The sequence below is a fragment of the Sarcophilus harrisii genome, chromosome 3 (assembly GCF_902635505.1).
Source record: "Sarcophilus harrisii chromosome 3, mSarHar1.11, whole genome shotgun sequence".
Taxonomy (NCBI): domain Eukaryota; kingdom Metazoa; phylum Chordata; class Mammalia; order Dasyuromorphia; family Dasyuridae; genus Sarcophilus; species Sarcophilus harrisii.
In genome coordinates this window covers 210,246,166-210,273,292 of record NC_045428.1, presented here as the reverse complement: position 1 = coordinate 210,273,292, position 27,127 = coordinate 210,246,166, and the positions used below count along the sequence as shown (strand labels likewise).

General features: G+C 32.9%; 1 protein-coding gene across 4 annotated transcripts in view; it reads right to left on the bottom strand.

Annotated features, from left to right (window-relative positions):
- The window catches only part of NLGN4X (neuroligin 4 X-linked), a 444,496-nt gene that overhangs the window by 11,605 nt on the left and 405,764 nt on the right, over nt 1-27,127 (bottom strand). For all 4 annotated transcript variants that reach the window (XM_003765598.2, XM_031959031.1, XM_012546108.2 and 1 more), the window contains 2 exons: nt 16,173-16,358; nt 12,382-13,171 (listed from right to left, as the gene is read on the bottom strand). In XM_003765598.2, the coding sequence (XP_003765646.2) occupies nt 12,382-13,171; nt 16,173-16,358 (976 nt within the window). The remainder of the gene's footprint in view (nt 1-12,381; nt 13,172-16,172; nt 16,359-27,127) is intronic.

Sequence of the window (27,127 nt, the reverse complement as noted above, 5' to 3'; positions counted from 1 at the left end):
AATGCTTAGGAAATGGGACAAAGAAGACATGATAAGCAAGATGAGAACTAGGGACAAGTGGCAAAAAATTAGTCAAGAATAATATATCAAGCAAGAATTCAATTGAAGAAGAGAAGTCATTGAAAATGAAAATGAAAACTTAAAAAATGCTATAGTTTGGTTATTATAAGGCTCTTAGGGAACATTAGAGGGAGCAACTTCTGTAAAATTTTAGAGGCAGAAGCCATATTATAAGTTATAAGTTGAAGCAATAAGTAGGTAGAGAATGTTCTATGTATATTTTTATAAGAATTTTGTGGAAGAAATGGAAGAGAAGAGATTTAAATGATAAGCAGGTCAAGGAATAGAATTCTGGAATCCTAAACATGCATTTAGACATATGTGGAATAGCTAATAACCATACTGATGGGTAAAAAGGAGGACATATTTACTGGTGTTAGGTAGTGGGAGACACAGGTATATATACTATTAAGAACATGGTTAGAATTAGTAGCTTTGGTTCAGATGTCAAATTAATGTTAATATTTACCTCATATCCTATTCAAACATCTTCATGAAATGTTACCTCTAGGGGGAAATTACGTGTGTGTGTACCTATGTTTAAAAGTTCAGGAGTCAAGTTTTTGATATTTGTCATTATCTACAACCTTTCAAAGCTATTTTCATGTTGATTCCCATTTACATTCTCTTATGTTACAAAGAAATTAGTCTAAGTTGTGCCATGAACTCAGCATGTTATTTCTTAACTCTAAATGCTTATTTACTTTATTCCAGATGTCTAGGATGCACTATTTGCTCATCTCTGCTTTTCAGAATCCTTCCCTTTATTGGAGTTCAGTTCACCTATTCTGTCTGATTTCTCAAATGAATGGGACTTCTCCCTTTTCAGATTTCCCTGAGACATTTAAATCTTTTTCCTTTTCATTCTTTCCCCTCCTTATCTTTTATTCTACTTATAAGTATGTATGTTACACTTTTTTCCTTATATCCACCTTCCCTAAGTAGAATGCAAAATAGAAGACCCTGACACCCTGAAATTTTTATTTCAATATTTTCAGAACTAAATATACTTTGCTGTGCATAGAAGATGTTTAAGAAATGATTATTGAAAAAAGAAGTGGGAATGAGTTTTCCTTAAGACTGACAGAATAAAGGTACTATCAAGCTTTGAGTTACTTGGAACAAGGGTTTAGAAAGTATCTATCAGATGTTTTTGATGAAAGTGAAGTAGGGGTTAAGGTCATCCACCTTCTAAGAATGGGGACAGAGACTATATTTCAAGTAGATTTGGGATGTCAAGGAAAGGGAAAAAAAAACATTTAGAGTGAAACAGTTATTTCTGCTGTAATTAAACCAAATTGCTCAGTAAACAGGCAGCATAATTTGATTTCAGAGGCTTGGCTCCTATTGCTGGCTCCGTTCAATACAGAGAAAAGCAAAGAAAAGTAAAAGAGGGTGCAATTTTCTGAGAAACTTTAGCTAAAACAGATAATTTGCTGAAACAATGCAATACTAAAACTATTTTAATTTTTTTTCTGTCTCTGTTATAGTGTTGTCTATTATCCACATATTTGGATACATACATATTTGAAGTGTTTTTTACATGCTAACTTGGCATGGGCATTTTGAAAAAAATGATGAATGATCTAAGAAATAACATTTAAAAATTCTGTGAATTTTAAATTATGCATTAATTTAAAATATTTAAAAAGCAGGACCTTTGAGACAATCAATGAAAGTGATGTTTTTTTCTGTTGATTTATAAATTAAATCAACTAAATCAGTATACATTTATATACAGTATATACAGTATACATCTTTTTTTTATACAAAGCTTTTTACATATTGCCTTCTCTTTAGAACATAAACACTTTGAGGGCCAGAGTTTGGTTTTTGGATTTTTTCTTGGCCTTTCTTTGTAATGTAGCACTGAGCAGATATTTGGGGATTTCTAGCTAGATTTCTTTTTTTTCTAAACATATTTCCACATTTTCCAGCATGCTGCACAAGAAAAATCAGATCAAAAGGAGAAAAATGAGAAAAAAAATAATGAAAACAACAACAAAAGAAAATACTATGTTGTGATCCCATATGTAATGCCCACAGTCCTTTCTCTGAATGCAGATGGTTCTCTCCATCAGAATCCTATTGGAATTGGCCTGAATTACCTTATTGTTGAAAAGAGCCAAGTCTATCACTGTTGATCATCACATAATATTGTTGTTGTGGAGAATGTTTTCTTGGTTCTACTCACTTCACTTAGCATCAGTTTATATAAGTCTCTCTCCAGGCCTTTCTCAAATCATCTAGCTTCTTATAAAATAATACATATACCATAACTTATTCAGCCATTTTCCAACTGAGGGAATCTACTCAGTTTCCAGTTCCTAGCTACTACAAAAAAACCATTATAAACATTTTGCACATGTGGATCTTTTTCATTTTTTTATGATCTCTCTGGGATAAAAGCCCAGTATCACAATATCACAGTATCACACTACTGGATCAAAGGGTATGGAATCTGATAGCCCTTTGGGCATAGTTCTAAATCACTCTCCAGAATAGTTACATAGTTCATCACTCAACCAATAATGTATTAATGTCCCAGTTTTCCTATATCCCTGCTAACATTTATCATTTATCATTATCTTTTCCTGTCTTCTTAGCCAATCTGAGGTATCTCAGAGTTGCCTCAATTTGAATTCCACTTGAGTTCCTTTTTATGGAACAAGCCTTAAGGCAAAACCAATCAGATCTTTATTGGCTAAGAATATGTCCTAGACCAAGCCCTATTTGATCATTGTTTGGGTCCTGATTGACTCAGGTTAATGTAAATAGCAGCAATTTCTGCTTTGCAGAAACCCAGAGATTCTTCCCCTCATTGAATTTTTTTTTTTTATTTAGAGGGTTTTGTTGTTGTTTGGATTAGGTAAAGGAGGAGATTCTTTGCCTCAATTGCTACCTAGTCTTAATCACTAAATGGATAGGGCCTCAGTCAAACTGAAATCTATTGAAGACCTTAGCTTAAAAAGATCAAGATCTCCCATTTCACCCAGGGCCATCTCCAATCTTCTTAATCTATATTTGGCCACTGAACTCAGATGGTTCTGAAGGGGAAAGTGGGATAGGTGACCTTGGACAGCCCTTCCTTACTTAAATCCAATTCACTTACAGGTAACGCCATCACTTTCATGACATCATGGTCTTCTTCTAGAATGAAGAATAAACAATAGCATTTATCAATGTGCTCTACAAATAGTATATACTAGATAAATACTTGTTGAGTGGTTGACATGAGCAAGGGACAATTCTGAGTTCTTGAAGTAGAGAAAGAGTTTGACATTAGAATAATATAGACACTAAATTCCAGGACCTTATATTCTATTAGGGTGAAAGAATGGGTCAGAGATGATATCTTATGCATAAGTAAGTATAACATAAGTCAGAATGTGATAACCAAGTTTTTTTTGGTACTCTCAGAAAATGTGATGAGGAATATTTATATTGAGTGGATCAAAGAAAAATAAGAATGTGAGATAAGTTTTTAGCAAAGAAAAAAATACAGAATAGAGAGGGGAAAGGGATGCTGCATTCTATGTAGACACAGAGAAAAAGGAGATCATATGTGAATTGGAGACAGGGTTGTTAGTTTGATGTAGTTACTAAAAAAGAATGTGTGATGGTGAGAAAAATAATTAAAGACTGGAAATAAGACTGGAAAGGTAATTTGAGTTACAGACTGTGGAGAGCCTTATATATTAACCTAAGTAATTCTTATTTGACCTTTGAAGCCAGACCAGTGATTTTTGAATGGGGTTTTGATATAACCAGACCCATCCACAATAAGATCATTTTCAGGATTTTTAAAGCACAAATCGTAGAAAACTACGAAACTAGAGGCAGAAAGACCAGTGAAAAGAATATTTAAGAAGTCAAAGAAAACAGTGATAAGCACTTGAATTAGGGTGTTGAATCTATTAATCAAATAAAGAGTCAATTTAAAAGATATTGCCTTATGTTAGGAGAATCAACCAGACTTGGTAACCAATTATATATATAGGATCATCAAATTTTGATAATGGTTTCATCAATAGAACCTAAGAGATCTGGTAGAAGGACAAGCTTAGGAAAGAAGATAGCTCTATATTATAACTGTTGAGTTTGAGATAATGGTAATAAAGTCAGTTCAGAAAATATATATACACACACATGAGTCATGTGTATATATGTCAGTGAACTTAACTTTGATCCTTGGGAAAACTCTGCAACATATCATTAAAAGAATAGTTAGTGATATAAAAAGGGAAGTAGTGATTACAAAATGCTAGCAAGGCTTCATTAAGAATAGATCATGACAAATTAACTTTATTTCTTTTTTTTGACATGTTTATTAAACTATTAGATATAATTTATCAAGATGTTAACAAAGATGCAATGACAAAATGTTTCATGTATTCTCATGGAGAGGGTAGATATATATTGACAACACAGTTAGATGGATTTTGAGTTACTGTGTTGGCAGACAAAACAGTTGATCATTAATGGTCCAATGTCAGTGTGGCAGTGTCCATGAATCTGTGCTTTGCTCTGTGTTGTTTTTAACAAGACAAAAACAATTAGAGGTAATAAATAAAATAATAGTTATAAATTATTAAAGGAAAAAGCATTCCAAACTATTAACAAGTAGAGAAAGAATGATTTTAGATAAAAACCTGAAAAAAAAAAAATATATATATATATATGGCTCTTAGTAGACTATAAACTATATATGAGTAAACAGTGTCATCTGCCAAAAATGCTAATGTAATTTTATATAACATTAAGAGATATACAACTTCCAAAAATAGGAACTGATAGTTGAACTATACTCTCCCAAAACAGGACAAAAGCTGGAGTTTTCTCTTTTATAGAAAAGAAGGTGTGTTTGGGTGGTAGGGACATACAGTTTAAGAAAGATATTGACAAACTAAATTATTTCTACTAGAAGCAAATCAGGATGTAAAGGGCACACGGAGTACATACCATATGAGGACTGATTAAAGGAATTGGTAGTGTTTAGCCTGACAAAGATTGAGGGGAATGAATGTGATAACTAGCTTCAAGTACGTGAAGGTTTTTCATGTAGGAGAGGGATCAGATTTGTTCTTGCCTTCAGAGTGTAGAATAGCAGGTGTACATAGTAGTGGCAAAGAATAAACTTAGGTTCAGCACCAGGAAAATTTTTCAAATAGTAAGAGCTGTCCAAAAGTGAAATAGTCTGCTTAGAGATATGGTGGAGTTCCCCTTCCTTGGAATTTTTTAAGTAGAGATTAGATGACCTCTTCTCAGGTATGTTAAAATGCATATTCGTTTCAGGTATGGTTGGTGCTTATTCTTTTAAATTACAAATTCTGTGATTACATATGGCATTGTATTATCTTATAATACTGGAATCTTATAAACTACATTGGGATAACAAAAAGAAGTTATGTTACAGTGTACAAAAGGAACCTAGCTGGTACCCCAAAGAATATCATATCAATATGTCTTAGAGTAGACATATATAAATTATATTCAGAGTTCTTTGATGAAAACTACATAAATTTTAATGTTTCCAGATGATGATGGTCTATTTCTCTCTCCCTCTTACCTACTCAGTACAAGATTATTCTCAATGACCCACTTACTTACAATTACACAAATTCTTTCTCACTTGCCTTGATGTATACTTCCTCTTCATTACTTCCTTGGCAACTGATTAGAGTAATAGTCCTAGTGTAATAATCCTAATGTAGATTCTCCTCACAATAACATACAGCTTAATATTTCTAATTACTTACAGTTTAAAAAAAAATCCCTCTTGGAGTATTTGAGATTTTAAAGGTTGGGCGAAACCAAGTACCTTATCATGAAGGCCAAGGATCAAGAGAATAGACAGGCCCTTGAAAATGTAGGAGTTGATTAGGGACCATATACCTATTTAACTATCAGGCTAACCCTACCTCACTTGAGAGGAAAGTGCCTTCTAAATGCAAGAAGTCTCTGGCAATCATATTAGTCCAAGTTAAAGGAGTAACACTAAACTTAATACAAAAATATCATGCAGGAAAAAGATGAGTAGAAACTGAAACAACTTCTAAGGAGTGAAATTAAGCAAACAATAGATATTTGAAGCTGATAATGGAGAAATAAGTCTAATATACTCCTTCTTGAACATACTCCTTTTGACACCCTTTATCACTTCCTCAAGTACCAAATCATGATAACTAAAGAGAGGGCAGGATATTTTTGATTAAAATATTTCTTTAAATTTTAAATAATTGGTAAAGAAAATTATGTAAGATAAAATGAAACTTGCACAGATTAAAAGACTGCAAAATTTGCAGAATATATAGAGTATATTTTATTTTGGGAAAAATGAAGTTCTTTAATAGATTATAAAATATAATTAAAAAGCCTAATCCATAAGTTAAAAAAGGGAAAAATGTTACAAATTCATTTAAGTTTATGTTTTGTCAAAATTTGTTAAATAGAAGCATGGCAGCTTTGCTTACTTCTTTAATAACAAATGATTTTACAATAATAAACAATTCTTTAAAGTTGCCACAGAAAGGGTACTTCTTTTAACAGCGAGTAACAAGTGTCAAATGCAGTTTCAGCTCATCAATTTGGTTTCTTCTTACAACTGCTTCAGATGGAGAGTTATAACACAGGTAAATGAGAAAGACTCACTGACAGCAACACATGGCCCCTCTAATAATATTCTGCATTTTCATAATCAAAATGGGTGAAAATTCTTTTGTTTAAAATAATTCTGATATGTACAAATAATTTATGATTTTTAATCAATGGTTAGAACTGCTTCCATTAAGGAAGAAATGCTCATCAATCTGTATTGTCCAAAAATTTAATAGTGCACTCTGATGATTTGCTTGAGGCACATAGCAATTAAGTGCCCAGTTCAGGGTCATGAAACTATTAAGTCACGGAAGTAGTATTTGAATCTAGATCTTCTTGATCCTAATTCTAGCATTCTAGTATTCTAAAAGCAGTAAAGAGTTACATTATAGGGTTCTATCCCCTCCTCCATGTTTTTCCAAATTCTTATATAGTTCAATGAAATGCATAAAAAACAAAGAAACTACATTTTAGTTTATGTACTGAGAGTATAGAATATGATATAAATCTAATCAAATACAAAAAGCATTTGTTATATGACTACATTGTGCTAAGTACTCTATTACAATCAGGAGATAAAAAGATTAATGAAAAACACCTCTTGTCCTCAAGGACCTTACACTGAATTGGAATGAAGAAAAGAAAATTAATATAAAATGTCTTAAAACACACACACACACACACACACACACACACACACACACACACACAGCCTATCAAAGGGAACAAAGAAATTGTCAAAGAAAGATTTTTTTTAAAAAAAAGGACCAGTGTAAGGTAATGCATTTGCCCACTTCAGCAGTGTGGTCTGTGTGCCAAGTTGGGGAAATTTTATGATATTCTTCCTAGATATTAACTGGAGGAAAAGATGATGGCATGCTTAGCATTTCCATAATGGGAGTAAGGGAGTTAGGGAAAAGAAAGATAATAATAGAACAGATCATACAGTAAATTTACTTTCACATCCTTCAGATAAAGACGTTTTATTCTGTTAAAAGACCACTTTCTCTCAGAACTGCCAGAAGTCTAGGGAAATCACTACATTGCCTTCTTACTCTTCATTTTCAAATGTCTTTCTCCCAGAATTCTTGAAGAACAAACCCAAGCACATTTTCATATAGTTCTTTTTCAGCAATCCTTTGTTTCAAAACATCTATTGCTAGTGAGTGTCTTGTATCTTTTAAGACAGGGTTACAATTGGTTTTTGGTATTATTCTTAAAATGTATTATGTTTACTTTTTTCCATAGTTAGCCCAGTGCACAATCCCAATTTTACTTCCTTGTGTCTATTAACAAGAGGTACCAGATGTAATCTATCAACTTCAAGACCTTAAAGACCTAACCTTAAGTTAGAAGTTCAGAAATGTTAGTTCTGAGAGTGTTTGGAAAGTTATATTTATAGATAATTCCTACTTCCTAGGTGTTACTAAAAGTGAGTGCATGAGAAATGGCATGCAAACTTTTAGGAGCTGTGCTGGAGGTGCAGAAAGACTGTAACTTCACACAAGAGACAATAATAAATTTGCCTCATTGCAACAAACTCTTCCCCCATCAGCATTTATAATGGTGACAGATGATACTATAAAACATGCTTATAAGCCATTAATAACTGCAAATTCCTGACTTGCTAATATTTTAGAGAATGGTGATTAAAAACCAAATAAAAACCCATCATACTTTATAATATATCAATCACTCAGCCAATGAACTAATTGATATATCCAGGTCCTGATGGAACTGTATACAGTTGATCATATAGTTTTTTTTTTTTTTTTTTAGTTTAAATTCCCTTCCTCACTCTATTAGGCAGGAAATTATTTCTGGATAGATTATACATAATTTAGATTCTCATCTACTTTTGATTAAATATATCTATAAAATACATTCAAAGTATGTTTAAAAAAGTAAAAATGCAGTTTACTCAAATGGATACTTTCCTTATCAGTTGTGCATACACAGTATTTGGGTAAATCAGATGTCAGTTAACTTATTAGTAAGAATTATACTCCACTAGCAGCTAAATGGCATAGTGGATAATGCACTGCAACTAGAATCAAGAATTCAAATTCAAATCCAGCCTCAGATCCTTGCTGGGCAAGTCACTTAATCTTGTTTGCCTCAAGTTTCCTTATGTGTTAAAAAAATGAACTGGGGAAGGAAATGGCAAACCACTCCAGTATCTTTGCCAAGAAAACCCCAAATGGGGTCACCAAGAGTCAGACACAAGTGAAATGACTGAACTGTGGCAGCAACAACAACAATACTCCACTATCAATAGATAGCATCCAATCCATGCTTTATCATACATGGTGAAAGTAAATTATATTTTGCTTTAAATGTAGTAGGAATAATTACAAGATTACAACACTGCTGTCATCATGTACCTACTTTGGTCAAAAATGAATGGGACTGATTGGATGAAGTATTTCTCAGTATTGAGTCACATGATCCCTGTTCCCAGAGCTGGGACCCTGGGAAGGCCATATGACCTGTGGGAGGCAGCCAGCAATTGGTGATTTTTGGTCAAGGATGATAACGTCCTTTTAGTCTATCCAATGGGAAGGCTCATGTCTTGCTTTTAATCCCTAGACAAGCCAGAAGCTGGCCAGGTTCCAGGAGCACATGGAAGAATTGAGATGGGTCCCAGTGTTTCTGGGCCTCTCCATGCAGGGATTAAATAAATATTTTATCTTTGTACGTAATAATGTCTCTGATTCATCCCAGATAAAAACCTACAGTGGTTTTATATGTGTGTGTGTGTGTGTGTGTGTATGAAATATAAATATATATATATATATATATATATATATATATATGTAGTACATATTTCTCAGCTTAACTCCAATCAGATGAAAACAATATTATATATTTTCAAGTCCATGGTTCGATTTCCATCTATTCTTTCACCAGGACACCAGACCTACACAGTATGGTTATCTTGACATTTAACCCACAACTACCAACTTCTTTTTTACAAAAATTATTCCTCTGATTTCAGAAGGCCTGGAGAAACTTACATGAACAGATGCTGAGTGAAATGAGCAGAACCAGGAGATCATTATATACTTCAACAACAATACTATATATGATGATCAATTCTGATGGACGTGGCCCTCTTTAACAATGAGATGAACCAAATCAGTTCCAATAAAGCAGTAATGAACTGAACCAGCTACATGCAGGGAAAGAACTCTGGAAGATGACTATGAACCATTACATAGAATCCCCAATCCCTATATTTTTGTCTGCCTGAATTTTTCATTTCCTTCACAGGCTAATAGTACACTATTTCAAAGTCTGATTCTTTTTGTACAGCAAATTAACTGTTTGGACAAGTATACATATATTAACTTATACTTTAACATATTTAACATGTATTGGTCAACCTGCCATCTGGGGGAGAGAGTGGGGGGAAGAAAGGGAAAAATTGGAACAAAAGGTTTTACAATTGTCAATGTTGAAAAATTACCCATGCATATATCTTGTAAATAAAAAGCTATAATAATTAAAAAAAAACTATTCCTCTATTAAAAAGAATTTAAATGACTTGTCCAATGTCACACAGCAGTATGTATCTGAGATGGATTTGAACTCAGGTCTTGCTGACTCTAAAACCTGCCCTTGATCCACTGTACCACCTGAAAAGTTGGCTTAAGTGACTTGTCTAGGGTTACAGAACAAGAATAGGTAAGAGGCAAGATTTGGACACTCTGACTGAAGCTGGCTTTATATTCAAAATGCCACTGACTCTCAACTACTTATATTGAAAGCCACACCTCTTTGAACAATTGCATGTTATCAAAGAATTTTCTCTTATCTTTACTATTGGGTGACTTTGAACATATTATTTAATGTACTTTGACCTAAATTTCTTCATATGAAAAATTAAGGGGTTAGATCAACCTGTCTAGTATCTATAGTCCTATATCTATGATATTATCACTCTACTACATAATTTAATACTTATAAGGAACAGGTAGAATATTCTATCCATCAGATATTGAAACAGCCATCAAGTCAGAACAAGGTCACATAGCTAAGAAGTTGTAGAACTGGGATAAGAATCCAAATTTCTGAATCTTAGCCAGTGTTGCTTATTCACATTGTTGTCTTAAATGTTCTCTTCTATTCCTCTTGATCCGTCCAGTTCCTATCCATATTTTTAGGACTATGTTCTAATTCTTCCTTTGCTACTCTTGGTCATTTTGTCTTTATATTTGTCTAAATTCTGATAGGTCATATAATCTATAGTACAAAAATAGTGCTTCCTCCACTGTAATGTATAGTTGCTTTAGCTCTTCTCACCCTCACACGAATGGAAGTCCCCCAGTGTCAGATTTTATGTTTTAAATATCCTGACACAATTATGGTGATAACATTGGTTTTCCACCAGATCCTCACACAGCAGATAAGGAACAAATACTAATTGATCACTTAAATAATTTATAAACAAGGAAACATTCTGATAATACACAGTTACCCACTAATTAATCCTTTTTTTTTTTTTTAGTTTGTATTTTTTCTTATTGTTTTTTCTTAGATTTAGATGCCTTCATATAAGCCCTTGGTGAACAAATACATATTTGAAATGATATGGAAAATGCAAACTTCAACTATATGGACTCAGAAAGATGTCAATAAACAATTGTAAATAAACTATCTAGACACAACATTCAATCTTGATTACTAAATCATTGTCCTCAATAAAATGATAATCAAATAAACAAATGAATTTTCCACAGAATATTGTTTATATTCATTAAAGATTGTAAACTGTTAAACATTCTATCATTCTAAGCAGAACACCTCTGTTTTCTTCTAATATTATTGCTAATTTACTGTACTGCACTGCAGCTGCAATCTGAGAGCCTAACCCTGCTATAAGTGTTTATTGAAAAGATTTACCATCCCTTAGTGCCATGAGCATCTTTATTTTTAATTCAGTACAAGAGTTTCAAGGTGAAAAAAAAAAAAAACCAGCATTAAGGTAGAACAGAACAATACCGCATTATTTGTCAGAAGGATGATATAGGACAAGGATTTGTAAATACAACCTATTCTTAGTCACTTAAATGGGCTTTAGGGGTTTTCTTCCATATCAACCGAGTATCTACAGAGTAGAGATTCAGCTGAATTTCCAAATCTCTCTAACAGTCGTTTGTGTTTTCTATATTTTTTCAAATATATTTATACAATTATGAGGATGAGATTATTCCATGGTTAATAGGAGGCTCATTTCATTTGTGTTGCTATGCAGTAAGCCTGGCTATAGGATTTCCCATGAGGGAACTCTTTTTCAGTAACTGACTTTTCTCCCAACAGATGTATGTAGTCTCTTTGAGATGGAAAACACTAAGATGTACTCCCATTTTTATGTAGTACAATAAAATTATTAATTTTTTTCCATTGCAGAAGTTGCTATTTCTAGGCAGGACTCATTGAGCTAAAAATAAAAATAAAAATTGGCCTGTGGAGTTATTATTATCCAACCAGCCTTATAAAAAAAAATGATTAGATGGAATGATGAAGAAGAATTTTTAAATTGTATTTAACCTTGGAGAGAAAAAAAAACCCCACCATATTTTCCTTTTGTAACAAATGTAAAATTCTGGAACAAAAATATTGCAAATTGAAGAATTTTAGATTTAGTGTAATCATTTAATTAAAGACAAAAAGCAAAAAACATGGAAATCAAAAGAAAGCTGCCTTAAGAGTAAAACATACCCAGTTTTGGCGAAGTTTGTCCAGTATGTCATAACCACTGCACTAAGCATGACATCATTCTTGGAGAAGTTACAGCTGAAGAGTTCAGTAGGACCAATCATGGGAATGCCAAAAACATATGGAACTTCATCACCATGGGCTGAATCAGCCCAGCTTGGTTTCATTTCACTTTGGCAATGGTGATAGAATGCATAGAAATATGTTGGGGAGCCATACTGGGCATGTAAGTCAGCTGTGGCAACAGCAGGAGCAACCCATTGGTGATCAGTAAAAAGGGCAACCAGGGTCTTCCTTCGAGTTTCAGGATTTTCTTTATCTGCCCAGTCAGTGTACATAAACTTTATCGTCTCCCGTAGGGTGTCTTTTCCTTCTGGATAACCATACAGATTGTCCACAAAGTTGGAGACAGAGAAGTCAAAATCATTTGGAGAAACGCCATCCTCATTGTCAACAATACCATCAACAAACTTTAAGCCTTCCCCTTGGTTCACGCCAAGCATTATGTCATAGTTTAGGAACTCCCCCTGCTCCATTAGAATCTGAGGGTCATCTGGAATTACATCACCATCTATCACGGGCCCGAAAGCAATGTGGTATGTGGCTGGAGTAATGGTCTGTTGAATGAGTTCTTTGTAGTTCTTATTCCGAAGGCATTCAACCATGTCAGTGGTATCCAGCATGTTGCAGCCCACTTTATCTGCCAATATCCGAGTGTACTTGGCAGGCTGATAGTTCACTGCCCAGCTGGACAGGGCTGTTCCACTCTGTATGATTGCCTTTTGGAACAGACCTGCAGGTGCAAATTGTGTACATGCAAATGAAAATCTAAAATATAAAAAAGCAGCTTTTACTAAGCAAAGAATGCTTTTATTGTATCTCAGGGATGTGAATTTCTGAGTACAGTAGCATTCAGCTATTTCAGCCACTCTTTCACTCATTTTTTTTTTTCAATTTGACACTAGTTTTAATAGGAAGTTCTTCTAACCACAGAATAAAGAGTTAAGAAAAGGAAACTACCCTTGTAAATTCACTCCCAATGAAAATTCATACTATTCATCTACCCCTCTAGAATTTTTCAGTTTTTACCTTAAAAAAGCTCCCACAAATAAATGAACCTAAGAGGCAATTCAATTCTCTGTTCCATGTCAATATGCTTTTCACAAGTTTAAAGGTCAAAGGAAAATTATATGCTTACCTCTTTCACAGAGTAACCAGGTACCATGTAATTTAGGAAAAATGTTCAGCTAAAATCAATTTAATATGCTCAATTTGTGGGATTATTTTGGCCTGATATACTTTTGTATTATTTGTTTCAGATTTTCTCCCTTAACTGTAAATATATGAAAAAAAATTAACGTGCATTTGAAAAAATAATTTGTTCATATCTAATTAAATTCTCCAATTGGAACTAATAAGATTTTTTCCCAAAGTATTTATTATTTCCAAAAAAATGACAACAATTCCAAGCACAGGATTTGAAAAACTGCAAAAAATTTAGGTTAGGGTTCAGAATAAACTTGAAATTGATGGTGTAAAAGAAATAAGTATTTTATTCCACTTCATGAATGTCTAGAAATATAAAACCTCTATTTCTGGAGGATATTATTTGGAAGAGGAACAAAGGATATTAGATTATAAAATCTCTGATTCCGATAATTTGTACTATGTTAACTTTTAAAATCATGGAAGCAATTATATAGGTGAAAAACATGATTTTAATCAGTAATATGTGATTTAAAAAGAAAGAGATGGAAAGAGGTGAAGAACATGATTTTAATCAGTAAGGTATGATTTTTAAAAAAGAAAGAATGGCCCAAAGATAAGTCAGAATTGAAATTCTAATGGCTCTATGCTCTATTTGTTAGTCACTATTTAGGAATTTTGTTACATAGTCTATTTGTATTAGTCTCTTATTATATTGACTTTAATATGGGCTTCTTGTAGCTTAGTGGAAAGTCACCTGTATGTATACCATTGCAGAAACCAATGTAAGACATCAGTAAAATGATTCAAAACCTTTTGCAGCAAAGCCCTATCCAAATTATAGTTAATAAAATTATAATGGAGCAAATGTTATTTAAAGAGATTTCTCAGAACTAAGAAAAATCTTTTAGTTGATTTGAACTTAACACAATAAAGACCAATCATTTTTTCAAGTACAAAAAATATATCAATTGTGCAGAAAAGCACAAAGAACAGTGTCAACATCCAAGAATTGCTCCCAAAACAGGGTAGAAGATGACACATGCTTCACTTGCTCATTTTCTTGCTACTCTCTCAAGGTAAGGGTTCCACACACCTGCTGCACAGTGAGGCTGCATTTATTCTGCTTTGATGGGGAAGGAGAAGGGAAAAGGTTAAAAAGATTTTGTTTCCTACAAAAAGGAAAACTTACTTCTTCAAGTGCCTAAAGAATCTGATAAGTTTTAGCATTTTGACTAGAAATCTTAACCTTACTCTGTCTCTCTCCTTCCACTTGGGCCAATGAGTTCCATTTAACATAAAAATATTGTGATTCATTTCCATAATGTGTTGTACAACAATTCAGTTCTGTTTAGACTTTTATGTATGCTTATATCTGTTAGTACTCTTGCTCATTCAAGAGGTCACCTGTCACTTTGCCAACTCTATCAATCCCACCAATTTTCCAGTCTTCTCTATCAAATCTGGCACTTTATGTTTGGAATTCTTTTCCTCTTCATCTCTGCTTATTGTCTCTTTCATTAAATCTGAAGACTGAGAGAAAAGGTTGTTTTTTGGATTTCTTTGTATTCTCAGTGTTGTGGTACACAGTAAGATATTACTATATTTTTATTTATTAAATAACTGGAATCTTTGGGACATATATTTTGGTGTTCAGAGAACTTTGTTCTCTGTCAGATTCAGGGCTGCATCCATAATGATTGGCGCTACCAAAAATCTGACTTGTCTATATGTAAGAATCATAAGTGGATTTTTAACCTTCTAAATATTACTGTCTCCTGTATGAATAAGTATTTTTCCTAATTTTGGTAAAAATAAAAAAAACATAAAATGTCAAATTACATTATAATATTCTTTAATAATGATTTGTTTCAGCAATTTAATTAAGCAAATATTTATTAAATGATTACTAGGTTTTAAATTTTTTGCAACACTGAAGTTCTATGAGTCTGTGTTTGTCCTATGTGTAAAGCACGTCAATAGCAGTGTTTAAAATGAGCACTTAAGTGCTTTAATAAAATAATGTGACATAAATATCAAAGAAAAATATCTATCAATATTTTTATAAAGTTTTGGCAAAAAATAAGGGAATTAATTTTTTTAAAAACCATAACTGAAATGCAAATGGAATTATATTAGTACTCTTTAATTTAAATTTTCTGATGTTCTATTTCATATTATATTTACTACATCTGTACCTACAGTCACTAACAAATAAAAATTCAGACTGAATAAGGATTTCATAAATGACTCTTATGATCATAGATTATAAAAAATCACCAAGAAGTTAGAATTTGAAAATTTTAAGAAAGAGATTAATTGATGTAGCCAACATCATTGTTAAATCACAAATTTTAACTGATCCATTAATTTTCATGGAAAAGAAAGTTAAACAAAAACTGGCCAGGCACAGAATATGGTAAGAAGGGAAGAAAAAGCACATTCATATAAAGATCATTACCTAGTTTTATGCATATTTAAATAATATGGCTTTATCATTTAATTCAGGTAGGAAATTTCCTTCATGTTCTTAAAATAAGTATCTATCACTATTTATTTCATTATTATCACAGAGGAAATCATATTACCTTCTGAATAGTGAGACAAAGTCAATAGACTAACACAAGATGCTCCTGCTCCTGAGCCAAAGATAGTAACTCTTTTTGGATCCCCTCCAAAAGATCCAATGTTTTCTTCAATCCATCGTAAAGCTTGGATTTGGTCAAGCAATCCATAATTGCCTTTTGCTGCCTGGTCCCCAGTACTTAAAAAACCTACAAACAAGAAAAAAAAAATAAGTTATTAACCATAATAATAAAAAACTATATGTCTTTATATTTTTGGTAAATCACGTTTGTGATTTCTATCGAATATTCCCAGTAATAATAAACAATAAGATTAGAGTTATCTTGCTAGCCAAAAGTGACATTTCATGTTAAAAATTATGATTCTCAGAATACCTTGAATAGATAAATCTAACAATAATTATTTATGTGACTGTAATGATTTTTTTAAAATAAAGTTTACATGAACTCTGATGAGAGACCCTTCAAAAACATTTTATACCAAAGGCATTTATAGATGAATCTGGTTAAAGAACAACAAAGTAATGACAAATTGTGGGAAATGTATATAACAATATTTTCTCCATTAATGAACGCAGAGTTACAATAGTGGGGTAGTTCATGATATGCTTTATGAAAAAATAGAAATGGTATCCAGGAAAAAAATTGGTACTAGAGAGAAAGAAAAAGAGAGAGACAGAGAGAGAGAGAACGAGAGAGAGAAAGCTCTCTTCCCCATTTTGAACATAGAAAGTTATACAAATGTTACAACCATTCTTTGATCATATAAAAAAGAGAATCTGCCTAGATCTAACCCCTAATATAGAAAGATTAATTCGAGGATGTCATAAAGAGAAAAATCTTAAAACAAACAAAAAAAATAATCATTTATTATTTTAAAAGGGAAAGGTAGTTACAGATAATATCAATTGCTAATTCATATGCTTATTTTCCTACCATTGTATAATTTTATGAGAATAATCTACAAATATATTGTGAATATCAAGCATAGTCATGACTAATATTTATGTACCACTTATATACCTTATTCTATTTGATCCTGGCAACAAACTCATGAAACAGGTGATATTATGCCCATTTTATAACAAGAAAACTGAGATTGAGAATCCAAGTGATTTGCCTAGGGACATAAAGCCATTTTCTAAGGTGGGATCTAAGTTCAGGTCTTCCTAAATAAACATACAGCATTCTATTAACTATGCCATCTAACTGATGAAAATATGAAAACAAATAAGTAGGTTTTCAAAAATAGTAATCTATAGATACTTTCTTACAGTTCACAATTGAATAGGCTGATTGGTTGGCTGCTGTCTTTCATTTACAAAGAAAACCAAAATAATTATGTTAAAGTCAAATCACTATCTAATGAGCAAATTATGGTCTGATCAGACCAAGGATAGCTTGGAGTGGTCTATCACAGATTGGTCACAAACAGTCCATGTGAACATTTGGGCTGAATTCTCTAAAGTTGTGTTTTCTTTGATGAAAGAACACAGGGCCTTTCCTGATTAATGTGTATCACGTTTGGGCAATACTTTGCCTGTGTCTCTCATGTCACACAATCAGTTCCAAGTTCTTAAGCGAGTGTTGTTGTATTACCTTTTCTGATAGCCATATGAGTGTTTTTCCGCTGTTAGTACTTCATAAAACAGTCTTTTTGGCAAGCATATGTTGAGCATTCAAACACAACTGAATCAAAGCTGTTGGTAATATAGCCTTCTAATATGCTTACTTTTTGTAATAATACATAGTTCAAAATGCAACCTTTAAAGTTTTTGTCTAAAAGGCTTCTCTCCACAAAAAGATAATGATAAATGTTGGACAGTATGTGGGAAAACTGAAACAGTAATACATTGTTGGTGAAGTTGTGAACTGATCTAACCATTCTGGAAAACAATTTGGAACTATGCCCAAAGAGCTATCAAAATGTTCATACCCTTGCATCCAGTAGTGTCTCTACTGGCTTTGTATCCAAAAGAAGTCTTTAAAAAGAGAAAATGACCCACATGTGTAAAAATATTTATAGCAATACTTTGTATCAATTGGGAATGGCTGAAAAAGTTGTAATATATGAATGTAATGGAATATTAATGTTTTATAAGAAACAATCAGCAGAATGATTTCAAAAACGCCTGAAAAGACTTACATTAACTGATGCTAAGTGAAGTGAGTAGAACCAAAAGAACATTGTACACAACAAGAATATATGATAATCAACTCTATTGGACTTGGCTTTTTACAACAATGAGGTGATTTATGCCAATCCCAATAGACTTGTGATGGAGAGAGCCATCTGTGTCCAGAAAGTGGACTATGGGACTGAATGTGGATCATAATATAGGATTTTTCACTTTTCTGTACTTGCTTTTTTTTTTTTCTTTCCTATTTTTTTTCTATTTTAATCTGATTTTTCTTGCTCAGCATGATAAATGTAGAAATATGTTTAAAAGAATTGCACATGTTTAACTTATATTGGATTTCTTGCTGTCTATGGGCAGGGAGGTGGGAGGAAGAGAGGAAGAAAAATTTGGAACACAAGATTTTCAAGGGTGAATGTTGAAAACTATCTTTGCATATATTTTGAAAATTAAAAAAAAACTAATAAAAAATTAAAAAACATCTCTCCTGTAGAGGTTAAAATTATTCAAGATACTTTGAATAGTAGCAACAGAGATAATTTTGTTCAATAATGCTCTGACTATTAATATCAGGTAAGGTAAAGAACAGCAATCTACATTACTTGTCAAATGCATTTGGAGGATAGCTAGTATATATCCCAAAGGGAAAAGAGATTGCCTATAGGCAGTTGTTGACAACAGGGATTTTCCAGAACTTTATTTTTCGCAGGTTGGGGGAGATTTATCTCATTTGCATCTAGTGACCTCTGCCTGATCTCACTTGTATAAATCCCTTGATCTATATTTATGTGCTATAAAACACACAAATGGTAAATCATTGGATGATCCCTACTGTGTAATATGAAGTTAATATTACCTGCAGAATTCCCCCACTCCCCAAATGCAAAATCTACATTAATAATAACAAAATTATGCTCAATTTTGTAAAAATGAAAAATAAAAAAATACTGCCCTAACTTAAGGAAAGTCTCACCCAGAATCAAATCCATTATACTCTGAATTTCCTGTACAGCCAATCTGCATGAGCTAGGTGGGGCAGAGTTGATAAGCAGGGAGATTTATTGTCAGGGAGAGTAGCATTTGAATCTTGTTTTAGACACTTACTATCTTTGAGACCTATAGGCAAATCATTTGATTTATTTCCCTCAGCTTCCTTAAATGCAATAAGGGATAATAATAGCACCTACCTCCCAGTGTCTTTGGGAGGATCAAATGGGATAATATTTGTAAAGCACTTAACACAATGCCTGAAACATAGTAGGCACTTAATAAATATTTTCTTTCCTCTACAGTGGCTTTCCTCTATTCTTATGGGGGCTTCCTCCATATATTTAGAATCATTAGTTCCATCTCATTTTCCTTATTGCTTGTTTTAATGAAAACTTATTTTACTATTATGGCTTCCTATGGTTTTCTTTCTAACTACTTAAATTAAACCACTGCTGTTTATAATACCATATAAAGATACCTTAGATAATCCTGTTTGCAGATGACATTGAGCTAATTATAATGTGCCACAGAATGGTGTAGTTGCTTCCAATGGTCAAATAGATGAAATAGTCCTACAATAGCTCATATAGAAGACAGACTATATGCTGATCCATGAATACATATATGTGAAACAACACCATAAATAAACTGGGACCAGAACTCATCAGGAGCAGATGGATATTCTGGATTGCCTTCAGAAAATTGTTCAGTGCTTTCAGTGATTTCAGGTTTCTTCTTGATGCAAAGGAAATAATTTTAATTCACTGGGAACGTGTTTCCAAGCATGAAGCTAAGGCACAAAGGGGGCAAAGCAATTCATGACAGTGTTTTACTTAGATTAGGAGAGCTTGGAAGACTGTAATGAATGGCATATCTTACCTAAAGAGGACTATATAAATAGAGAAGTGGAGTGAACATGGAAATTTAGCTCTTTCTCCATGTTAGATAAAGGGACTAGCATATAATGGGACTAGGAAAGATGCCTTAAAAGAGGTAGCACTTGTACTGTATCTTTAAGTATACTAGGAATTCTAAAAGGCAGAGGTGAGAAGGGAGAGCATTATATGAATAAAGAGTAGCCAATGAAATAACATGAAAGTGAGAGATTTAAAGCTCATGTTTGAGTAACAGCATGTGGAGAAGAATAATACATAAGGAGAATTGAGAGGTCTGAATAATGAGTCAGGAAGAAAATGTATTTTCAATGACAAAACAAATAACAAAAATGTATGTTTGATCCTAGAAAGAATATGAAGCCACTTAGCAGAAAGATGGGGAGAGGTAACATGGTCAGTTCTTCACTTTAGGACAATTGCTTTGTCAGCTATGTGGAGGACAGAATAGAGAAAGGATAGGCAGAAATATTAATTAGGAGGTTATTGCTATTGTCTAGTAGAGAGGCAGAAGAACCTGAATTACTGTGATCTCTGTGTAAATGGAAAGATAAGGAATTTTATGAGAGCTTGTGAAAGGAGAAACAATATTTTTGCCAATTGAATGGATGTCTGGAGAGAGAGAGAGTCAAAGACTGAAGAAGACATCAGCATTAAGAGACAGAGTGACTAGAAACAGGACTGATAATAGGGAAGTTTGAAAAAGGATAGGTTGAAGTAGGGAGGAGATTTAATGAATTCTATTTTGGACATGCTTAGTTTGAGATGCTTATAGTACATCTTATAGTTCAACCTCTCTAACAGGGAGTTGGTGATATAAGCCTAATATGAGAGCAAGCAAATGCACCCTAAATGTAGTAAACAGAATTGAAAGGGTTTAGCAATAAATTATATTAGAGAAACAATATTTTTCTTGACAACATTTTTGTAGATTTCTTTGGCAAGGACCCAAATCATCCTAATACAAATCATTTTCATTCTTTTTATGGAATCAACACAAGCAATTGCTTTCATTAGTTTATACTTTTATATATAAAAAGTATAAAAGTTTATACTTTTGCCTCCATTCTCTCTATCCCAGCCTCAGATTTTGGACTAAAGATGTTTTCTACAAAAATAGGAGGTAAATCTTTGGCATTCAGGATCGAGCATGAAGATTTCCTCTAAGAAAATCAAGTTTGGGATTTTACCTTAGTCATTTTATAAAAAGGTGCTCTAGCATATCTTCAATTACAATTACTGGAATTTCAACAAAAACTATATCACATTGCCACTCACCTTACCTCAAAAACAAAACTATGATAACAAAACAACGATTTGATCTGGAGAAGAAAGCTCTGATTGTATTTTCTTTTCTCAATACATTGAAAACGAAGATATATTGTACCGTAACATAAAGAATTCTGAAAAGACACATATTCTAAACTTGACATAGATTGAGAACATTAGAGAGGTTTATTTTATCACTTAAATGGCAAAGACTTTCAATGTTAGACACCTGCCTACATATTATAATCAAACATTTATAGAGTACTTGGAGATTTATACAGCACTTTTCATATATCACCCACTTTAATGTAGCAGAAAGGGGTATGCTGTGAGGATGTTTGATTTTACTGGTATTCAGTTCCAAGTAAGGAACTTCCTGCATCAGGAAAAATAAGGATATCCTCTCTAAAGTGTGGTCTTACTGAGTTAATTGAGAAGTTAAGTAATTTGCTTAGAGTTATATATGGTGGAAGTGGGTCCTGAATCTAGGTTGTATTTCTAACTTCACAGCCAGCTCTCTTTGCACTAACTTCTGTCTCTGAAGAAGATAGTACAAATGTAGTCAGGGCTGAATTAAATCACACCTAAGGGAATGCTAACTTTAATTGTACCCTGGCCTTTTCAGGAAACATAATTCAGTGCTGAGGAGCCTTTTGTTTTTGGGATAATACATGAAATCTGAAATCTTGAATCTTGTTGGATATGGAAAAATTGCTAACAAAGCTACATTAGAGATTAGCAATGGAGTGAACCATTCAGTGGATACTACTACTGCTACTGCTGCTGCTACTGCTACTACTAGGAAGTGTTATAATTGTCCCTATTTCATAGATAAGGAAACTGAGGCAGCCAACAAATGACTTAGCTAATGTCATAGCTACTGAGTCTAAAGTTGGTTTTGAATTCAAGTCTTCCTAATTCCAAGTCTAGCTCTCTAGTAACTCTAATGTCTAGTGGTTTTATCCTTTTTCTCACTATCTGTGTTCTTAGGTTGTTAGGCATAATCAAACCTATCTTGTAAATGATTAAGGAAATGCCACTTGGCAGAAATGATGAGCAGAGGGTTCAAGTGTAGGCTTATAGGAGTCTCTGCCTAGCTCTTGAGTCCCTGGCTACCTCCAATACTTTGGGGTTCCTATCTGAGTATAAATAATTAGACAATACTGAGAGATATTTTCAGACTTTAAAGTAATCAAATCAATAAGTTCCAAGCTTTCAAGTCTGCAGTAGTTGGTGCTACCATTCAGAGAGGAACCACTACCAGCTATTCCAGTAATTTTTAGAGAAAATGAATACCAATAGAAGGATTTACACAAATTTTGGTTGGGCTTGGCAGGAATAGTAAGCCTAGAATGAATTATTTGGACAGTGCAAAGATGAGGTGAAATATGAAGCAGCATTTTAACAGACACACAGATTAGTATTAAGTCGATGTTTTTAGTATCAGTATCCCAAGGTTGCTACATTTTTGTTTATGCATACTTGGGTATCTCTTCTTTTAATCATTTTTCTTATGTGCAATAAATAAAAACTGGCTGAAATTTTATTTATATTGTACAACAAACTCTTTTTTAATCCTCTTTTGAGGAAACTACAGACATGAATTAAAAATAAAAATTTTAAGAATTTTTCCCATAGTGAAAGAAATAAAAAACCCATAAAATTTGGGAAAGAAGCCTTAGTTAAACTTAACTAAAATTAAGTGAATTTCTTATGTCTCCAAAGATGGGATTAATAATGGTTTTCATAGCTTTACTAATAATAGCCACTCATATTTGTCACATTATGTTTACAAAGCACTTTAACACATATTATTTTCTTTTATCTAAACCACAATCTTGTGGAGTAGTTGGTACAGCACAATAATCTCAGGATGATTAGGGAACCTTTAGAGGCTATGCTTGTAGTATATGATTGAGATGGATATGTAGAAAAGGTGGGAAAGAAAATAACAGAAAGAGAAGCATGAAGAGTTTTGAGAAGGATAGAAATGTTTTTCTTGAGAAAAAACAAAAAACAAAAACAAAACAAAAAAAAATTGAGCAAATTGGTTTTTCTCTTGAACATTTTCATCCAGAAAGATTATGAGAACCAGTGACTACAAAAATTGGTGACAATGTGGGATATTCTAGATGGTATCATGCTGGGTAAGACCATATTCTAAAAGAATCTATCTCTACCCAAGCTACTTCCCTGAGGGGAAGGCATTAATGAACTATCCCTTAACCCCCAGTATTTTAAGCAGGAAACTCATCATGTTCCCTGCTGTCAGATGAATCCCTGAGTATCTTATTTTCATTGTGCTTATCATTTCTTACCTCCTACTGCCTGAATTATTCACTCCCCCCTTTTATATTTTAATTCATTCTCCTTGATGCACAAAAACTATTTTTAGCATGCTAGCTTTGACTACGTGGTCATTTGTAAAAGAGTAGAGATAGGGGAGGTAGAGTTGGACTGGAATCAACAGAATACATTTTCTCAGTGCATCAGCTCAGAGGACAATATTCTAGGGCTAAAGCAGTGCAATGATGAGAAGCCATCCCACTGCCCCATCCCCACAACACTGGGACTCTATTCTGCTTTAAAATAGCATATAGTTTATAAATGGGTGAAATAAATAAACAAATAAATTAATGAAACAGAAGTGTTTGTTGACTGACTGAATTAGCAATATTAAAAATTTTTTTCATAAGACATATTCAACTTGTATTCTTTGAACCGATCTTAACATTTATTTTTGTGTTATAAATTTTTATATACAGCTTAATGTACTGTTGGTGTATATTTATTCAACTGTGATAACAAACTGTGCATACCCCTTAACCTAGAAATAGCACAACTATCCCCCAAATAGATTATAGGAAAATGAAAAGGATCCAGAAGTATAAAGATATTTATGGTAACTCTTCTTTGTGTTGGTAAAGAATTAGAAACTATGGGGATGTCCATCAATTGAGGAATGGCTTAATAAGTTATGATATATGAATGTTATAAATACTACTGTATTGCAGAAATGATAAAGGAGATAATTTCAGGAAAAAACTGGAAAGACATACAAAATGAAAGGAGCATAACAAGGAGAAATTTTCACAATAATGTCAATATAAATAATCAACTATGAAATCACCACAATGATCTAATGCAATTCCAAAGGATTCATGATGAAAACTACTATTTACCTCCAGATAGAGAATTAATGGACTCAAAGTATAGATCGAAACAAACTATTTTTTCTTTTTATCTTTTTCTCTATAATATGGCTAATGGAAGAATTACTTTTGCATGAAAATATTTGCAAAAGTTTTGCATTTCTGGTCTTATCAATAGCTAAGAAAGTGAGGAGTGAGAAAAAATTTGTAATTGAAAATAAAGTTGATATAAAAAGAAAATAATTATTATTTGTTATATTAGATGATTTTCTGAAAGAGGGGGAATAAGGATTATTGGGGATACTATATTTTTAAAAGATTTTAATAAAAACTTATTTTAAAAAATAAAAATAAAAAAGCTTGCACAAGGATTTCACAAGCTCCCCTCATTCTGAGTCAAATAAACCCTGGCACTCAATCCCATGAAAATTCCCCATAAAAAAAATGTAAGTTTCATTAAAATGAAGCATATCACACTCTGTTGCACATGCAAAAGAGGATATTTCATCTATCAAGCTGTTGGCCTATGACTCAATCTTTGAGAAAGGAATTCTCATTTTCTTTGAAGGGATTTCCAGGTTCTAACATTTAACAATTCAAAAATCTTACATAAATCCCATAGAATTCATGTTAGGTATCAAGGATGAGGACAAGAAATAGTCAGCCATTAGAATAAATAAGATCATTTATCTTGAAAGCAGATAATATAGTTTCAAAACTTCACTCTGACTCTAGAGTAGTGCTACTCTAACCTTCTAACCTTAACTCTCTTAATCTCTCTGAAGTTCATGTTAAATGGAAATACTTACAAAATCTTCCAAGACTTCTGCTACAAAGCATGTTTGTTAAACCCTAAAGAAACAACTGTGTACATTATTGCTTGAGTTGTTGTTGCTGTTGTTTCTGACTTCTGCCTAAATCATAAGACATTATTCCTGAATAGTCTTTCATCTCCGTGCCCATTCTTCAAACCCATGCTATTGCACCCTTCTTCTTAGACAGCACAAAAATTTCTTCTTTTTCAGACAGGGATCTTAAAATCAGTATCTTCCTCAGAAGGATAAATATTCATCCTTCCCTGTTTTGTGAACCAGCTCCAGTATTCAGTACTTGGAACTATAATAGAATTGCTAAGATACATGTCAACCTAGCATTCAGAGTTTATCGAGCCTTTTCTTATAAGTGATACTTAACAAAGAATTTATATTGCTTCACAACAACAGGTATTATCCTCTTTTTACAGATGGAGAAACTGAGGCTGAAAAAGATAAATGATTGGCCCAAGGTTCCACAACTAATAAATGTGATATATAGGATTTGGTTTAGGTCTTCCTAATGCCAAGTGTAGTAATATTAGGTCTTCCTGTCTTTTCTATAATAAAAGGACACCTTACCTTTTGATTAGCCACTTTCCAAATTCTATCTTCATCTACCTGAAGCCCATTGTGACATTGACTCTTCCCATATTATTACTTCATTCTTAGGAATCATGTCATATATCTTAATTGATATTACTGTATAGCTCTGGTAATGTTTATTAAAAAAAAGAAAAAGAAAAAAAAGAAAGAAAAAAAAAAAAAAAAAAGAACTGACCCAGGCTCTAGTATAAATCAAAACAATCTTAACTCCTGAATGTTATATATCCCATTAAGGCTGCAATTAAATTGGAGAGTTTTCTGGCAAGATTTGGAATAGCAAACTCCCAGTTCCTAACATGGATGGGAGAGTGGGTTGGGTAATATCTCAGAAATTAATCATTTCTTGACCTCATCTAGTTTACAAAAACTGTGGCATAAGATTCCACAAAAATAAACATTAGAAATGATTATTTCATATATTTCTATCCCAAACAAAGCTCCTTCTATACCTTTACTTAGGCTATTTTCTCAGGCGTATATATGCAAATTTAATCCTGGATTTTAGCATATGATCCCCGTAATGTCACCTGAAATTACTTTCCCTAAGTTCAAGAACACATGACATTGAGGAAACACAGTTTGAATTAAATTGTTCCTCAAATTTAGGGTGACCTAAGTGTGGTACTGATTTGCAGGATTGTGCAGTTTCCATCTACCCAAAATGTCCTTCCATCATGTCTAATTAGCAGCCACTAATTAGTATTTTATGCTAAGCATTCCAAAGTAACTTTGATTATCACAGGATCCCTTTTTTGTCAGTTTTCCAAAGAATGAATACAGCTGCACCTCCCAGAGAAATCTTGTTCATGTTGTTTCTCTATTAGATGTCCTTAACAATGAGAGTCTTAGTACAGTACTTATAACAATAAGACTATCCTCTTTCCATTTAACAGTGAAAAAAGAGGCGATTAATTCTTTACTGCCTCAATAATTTTGTGGCAGAGCTGTTGTTCCTTTTTTTAACATATTCCTTTACTGCTCTCTTATTCTCTCTCTCTTTCTTGATTGTCAGAGAATGACCTACTTGCTGATTTTGTTGCTGCAGTCCAGAGTGGAGCTCTGTAATATTCTGTAAATCATAAGTCTTTATTAAATCAG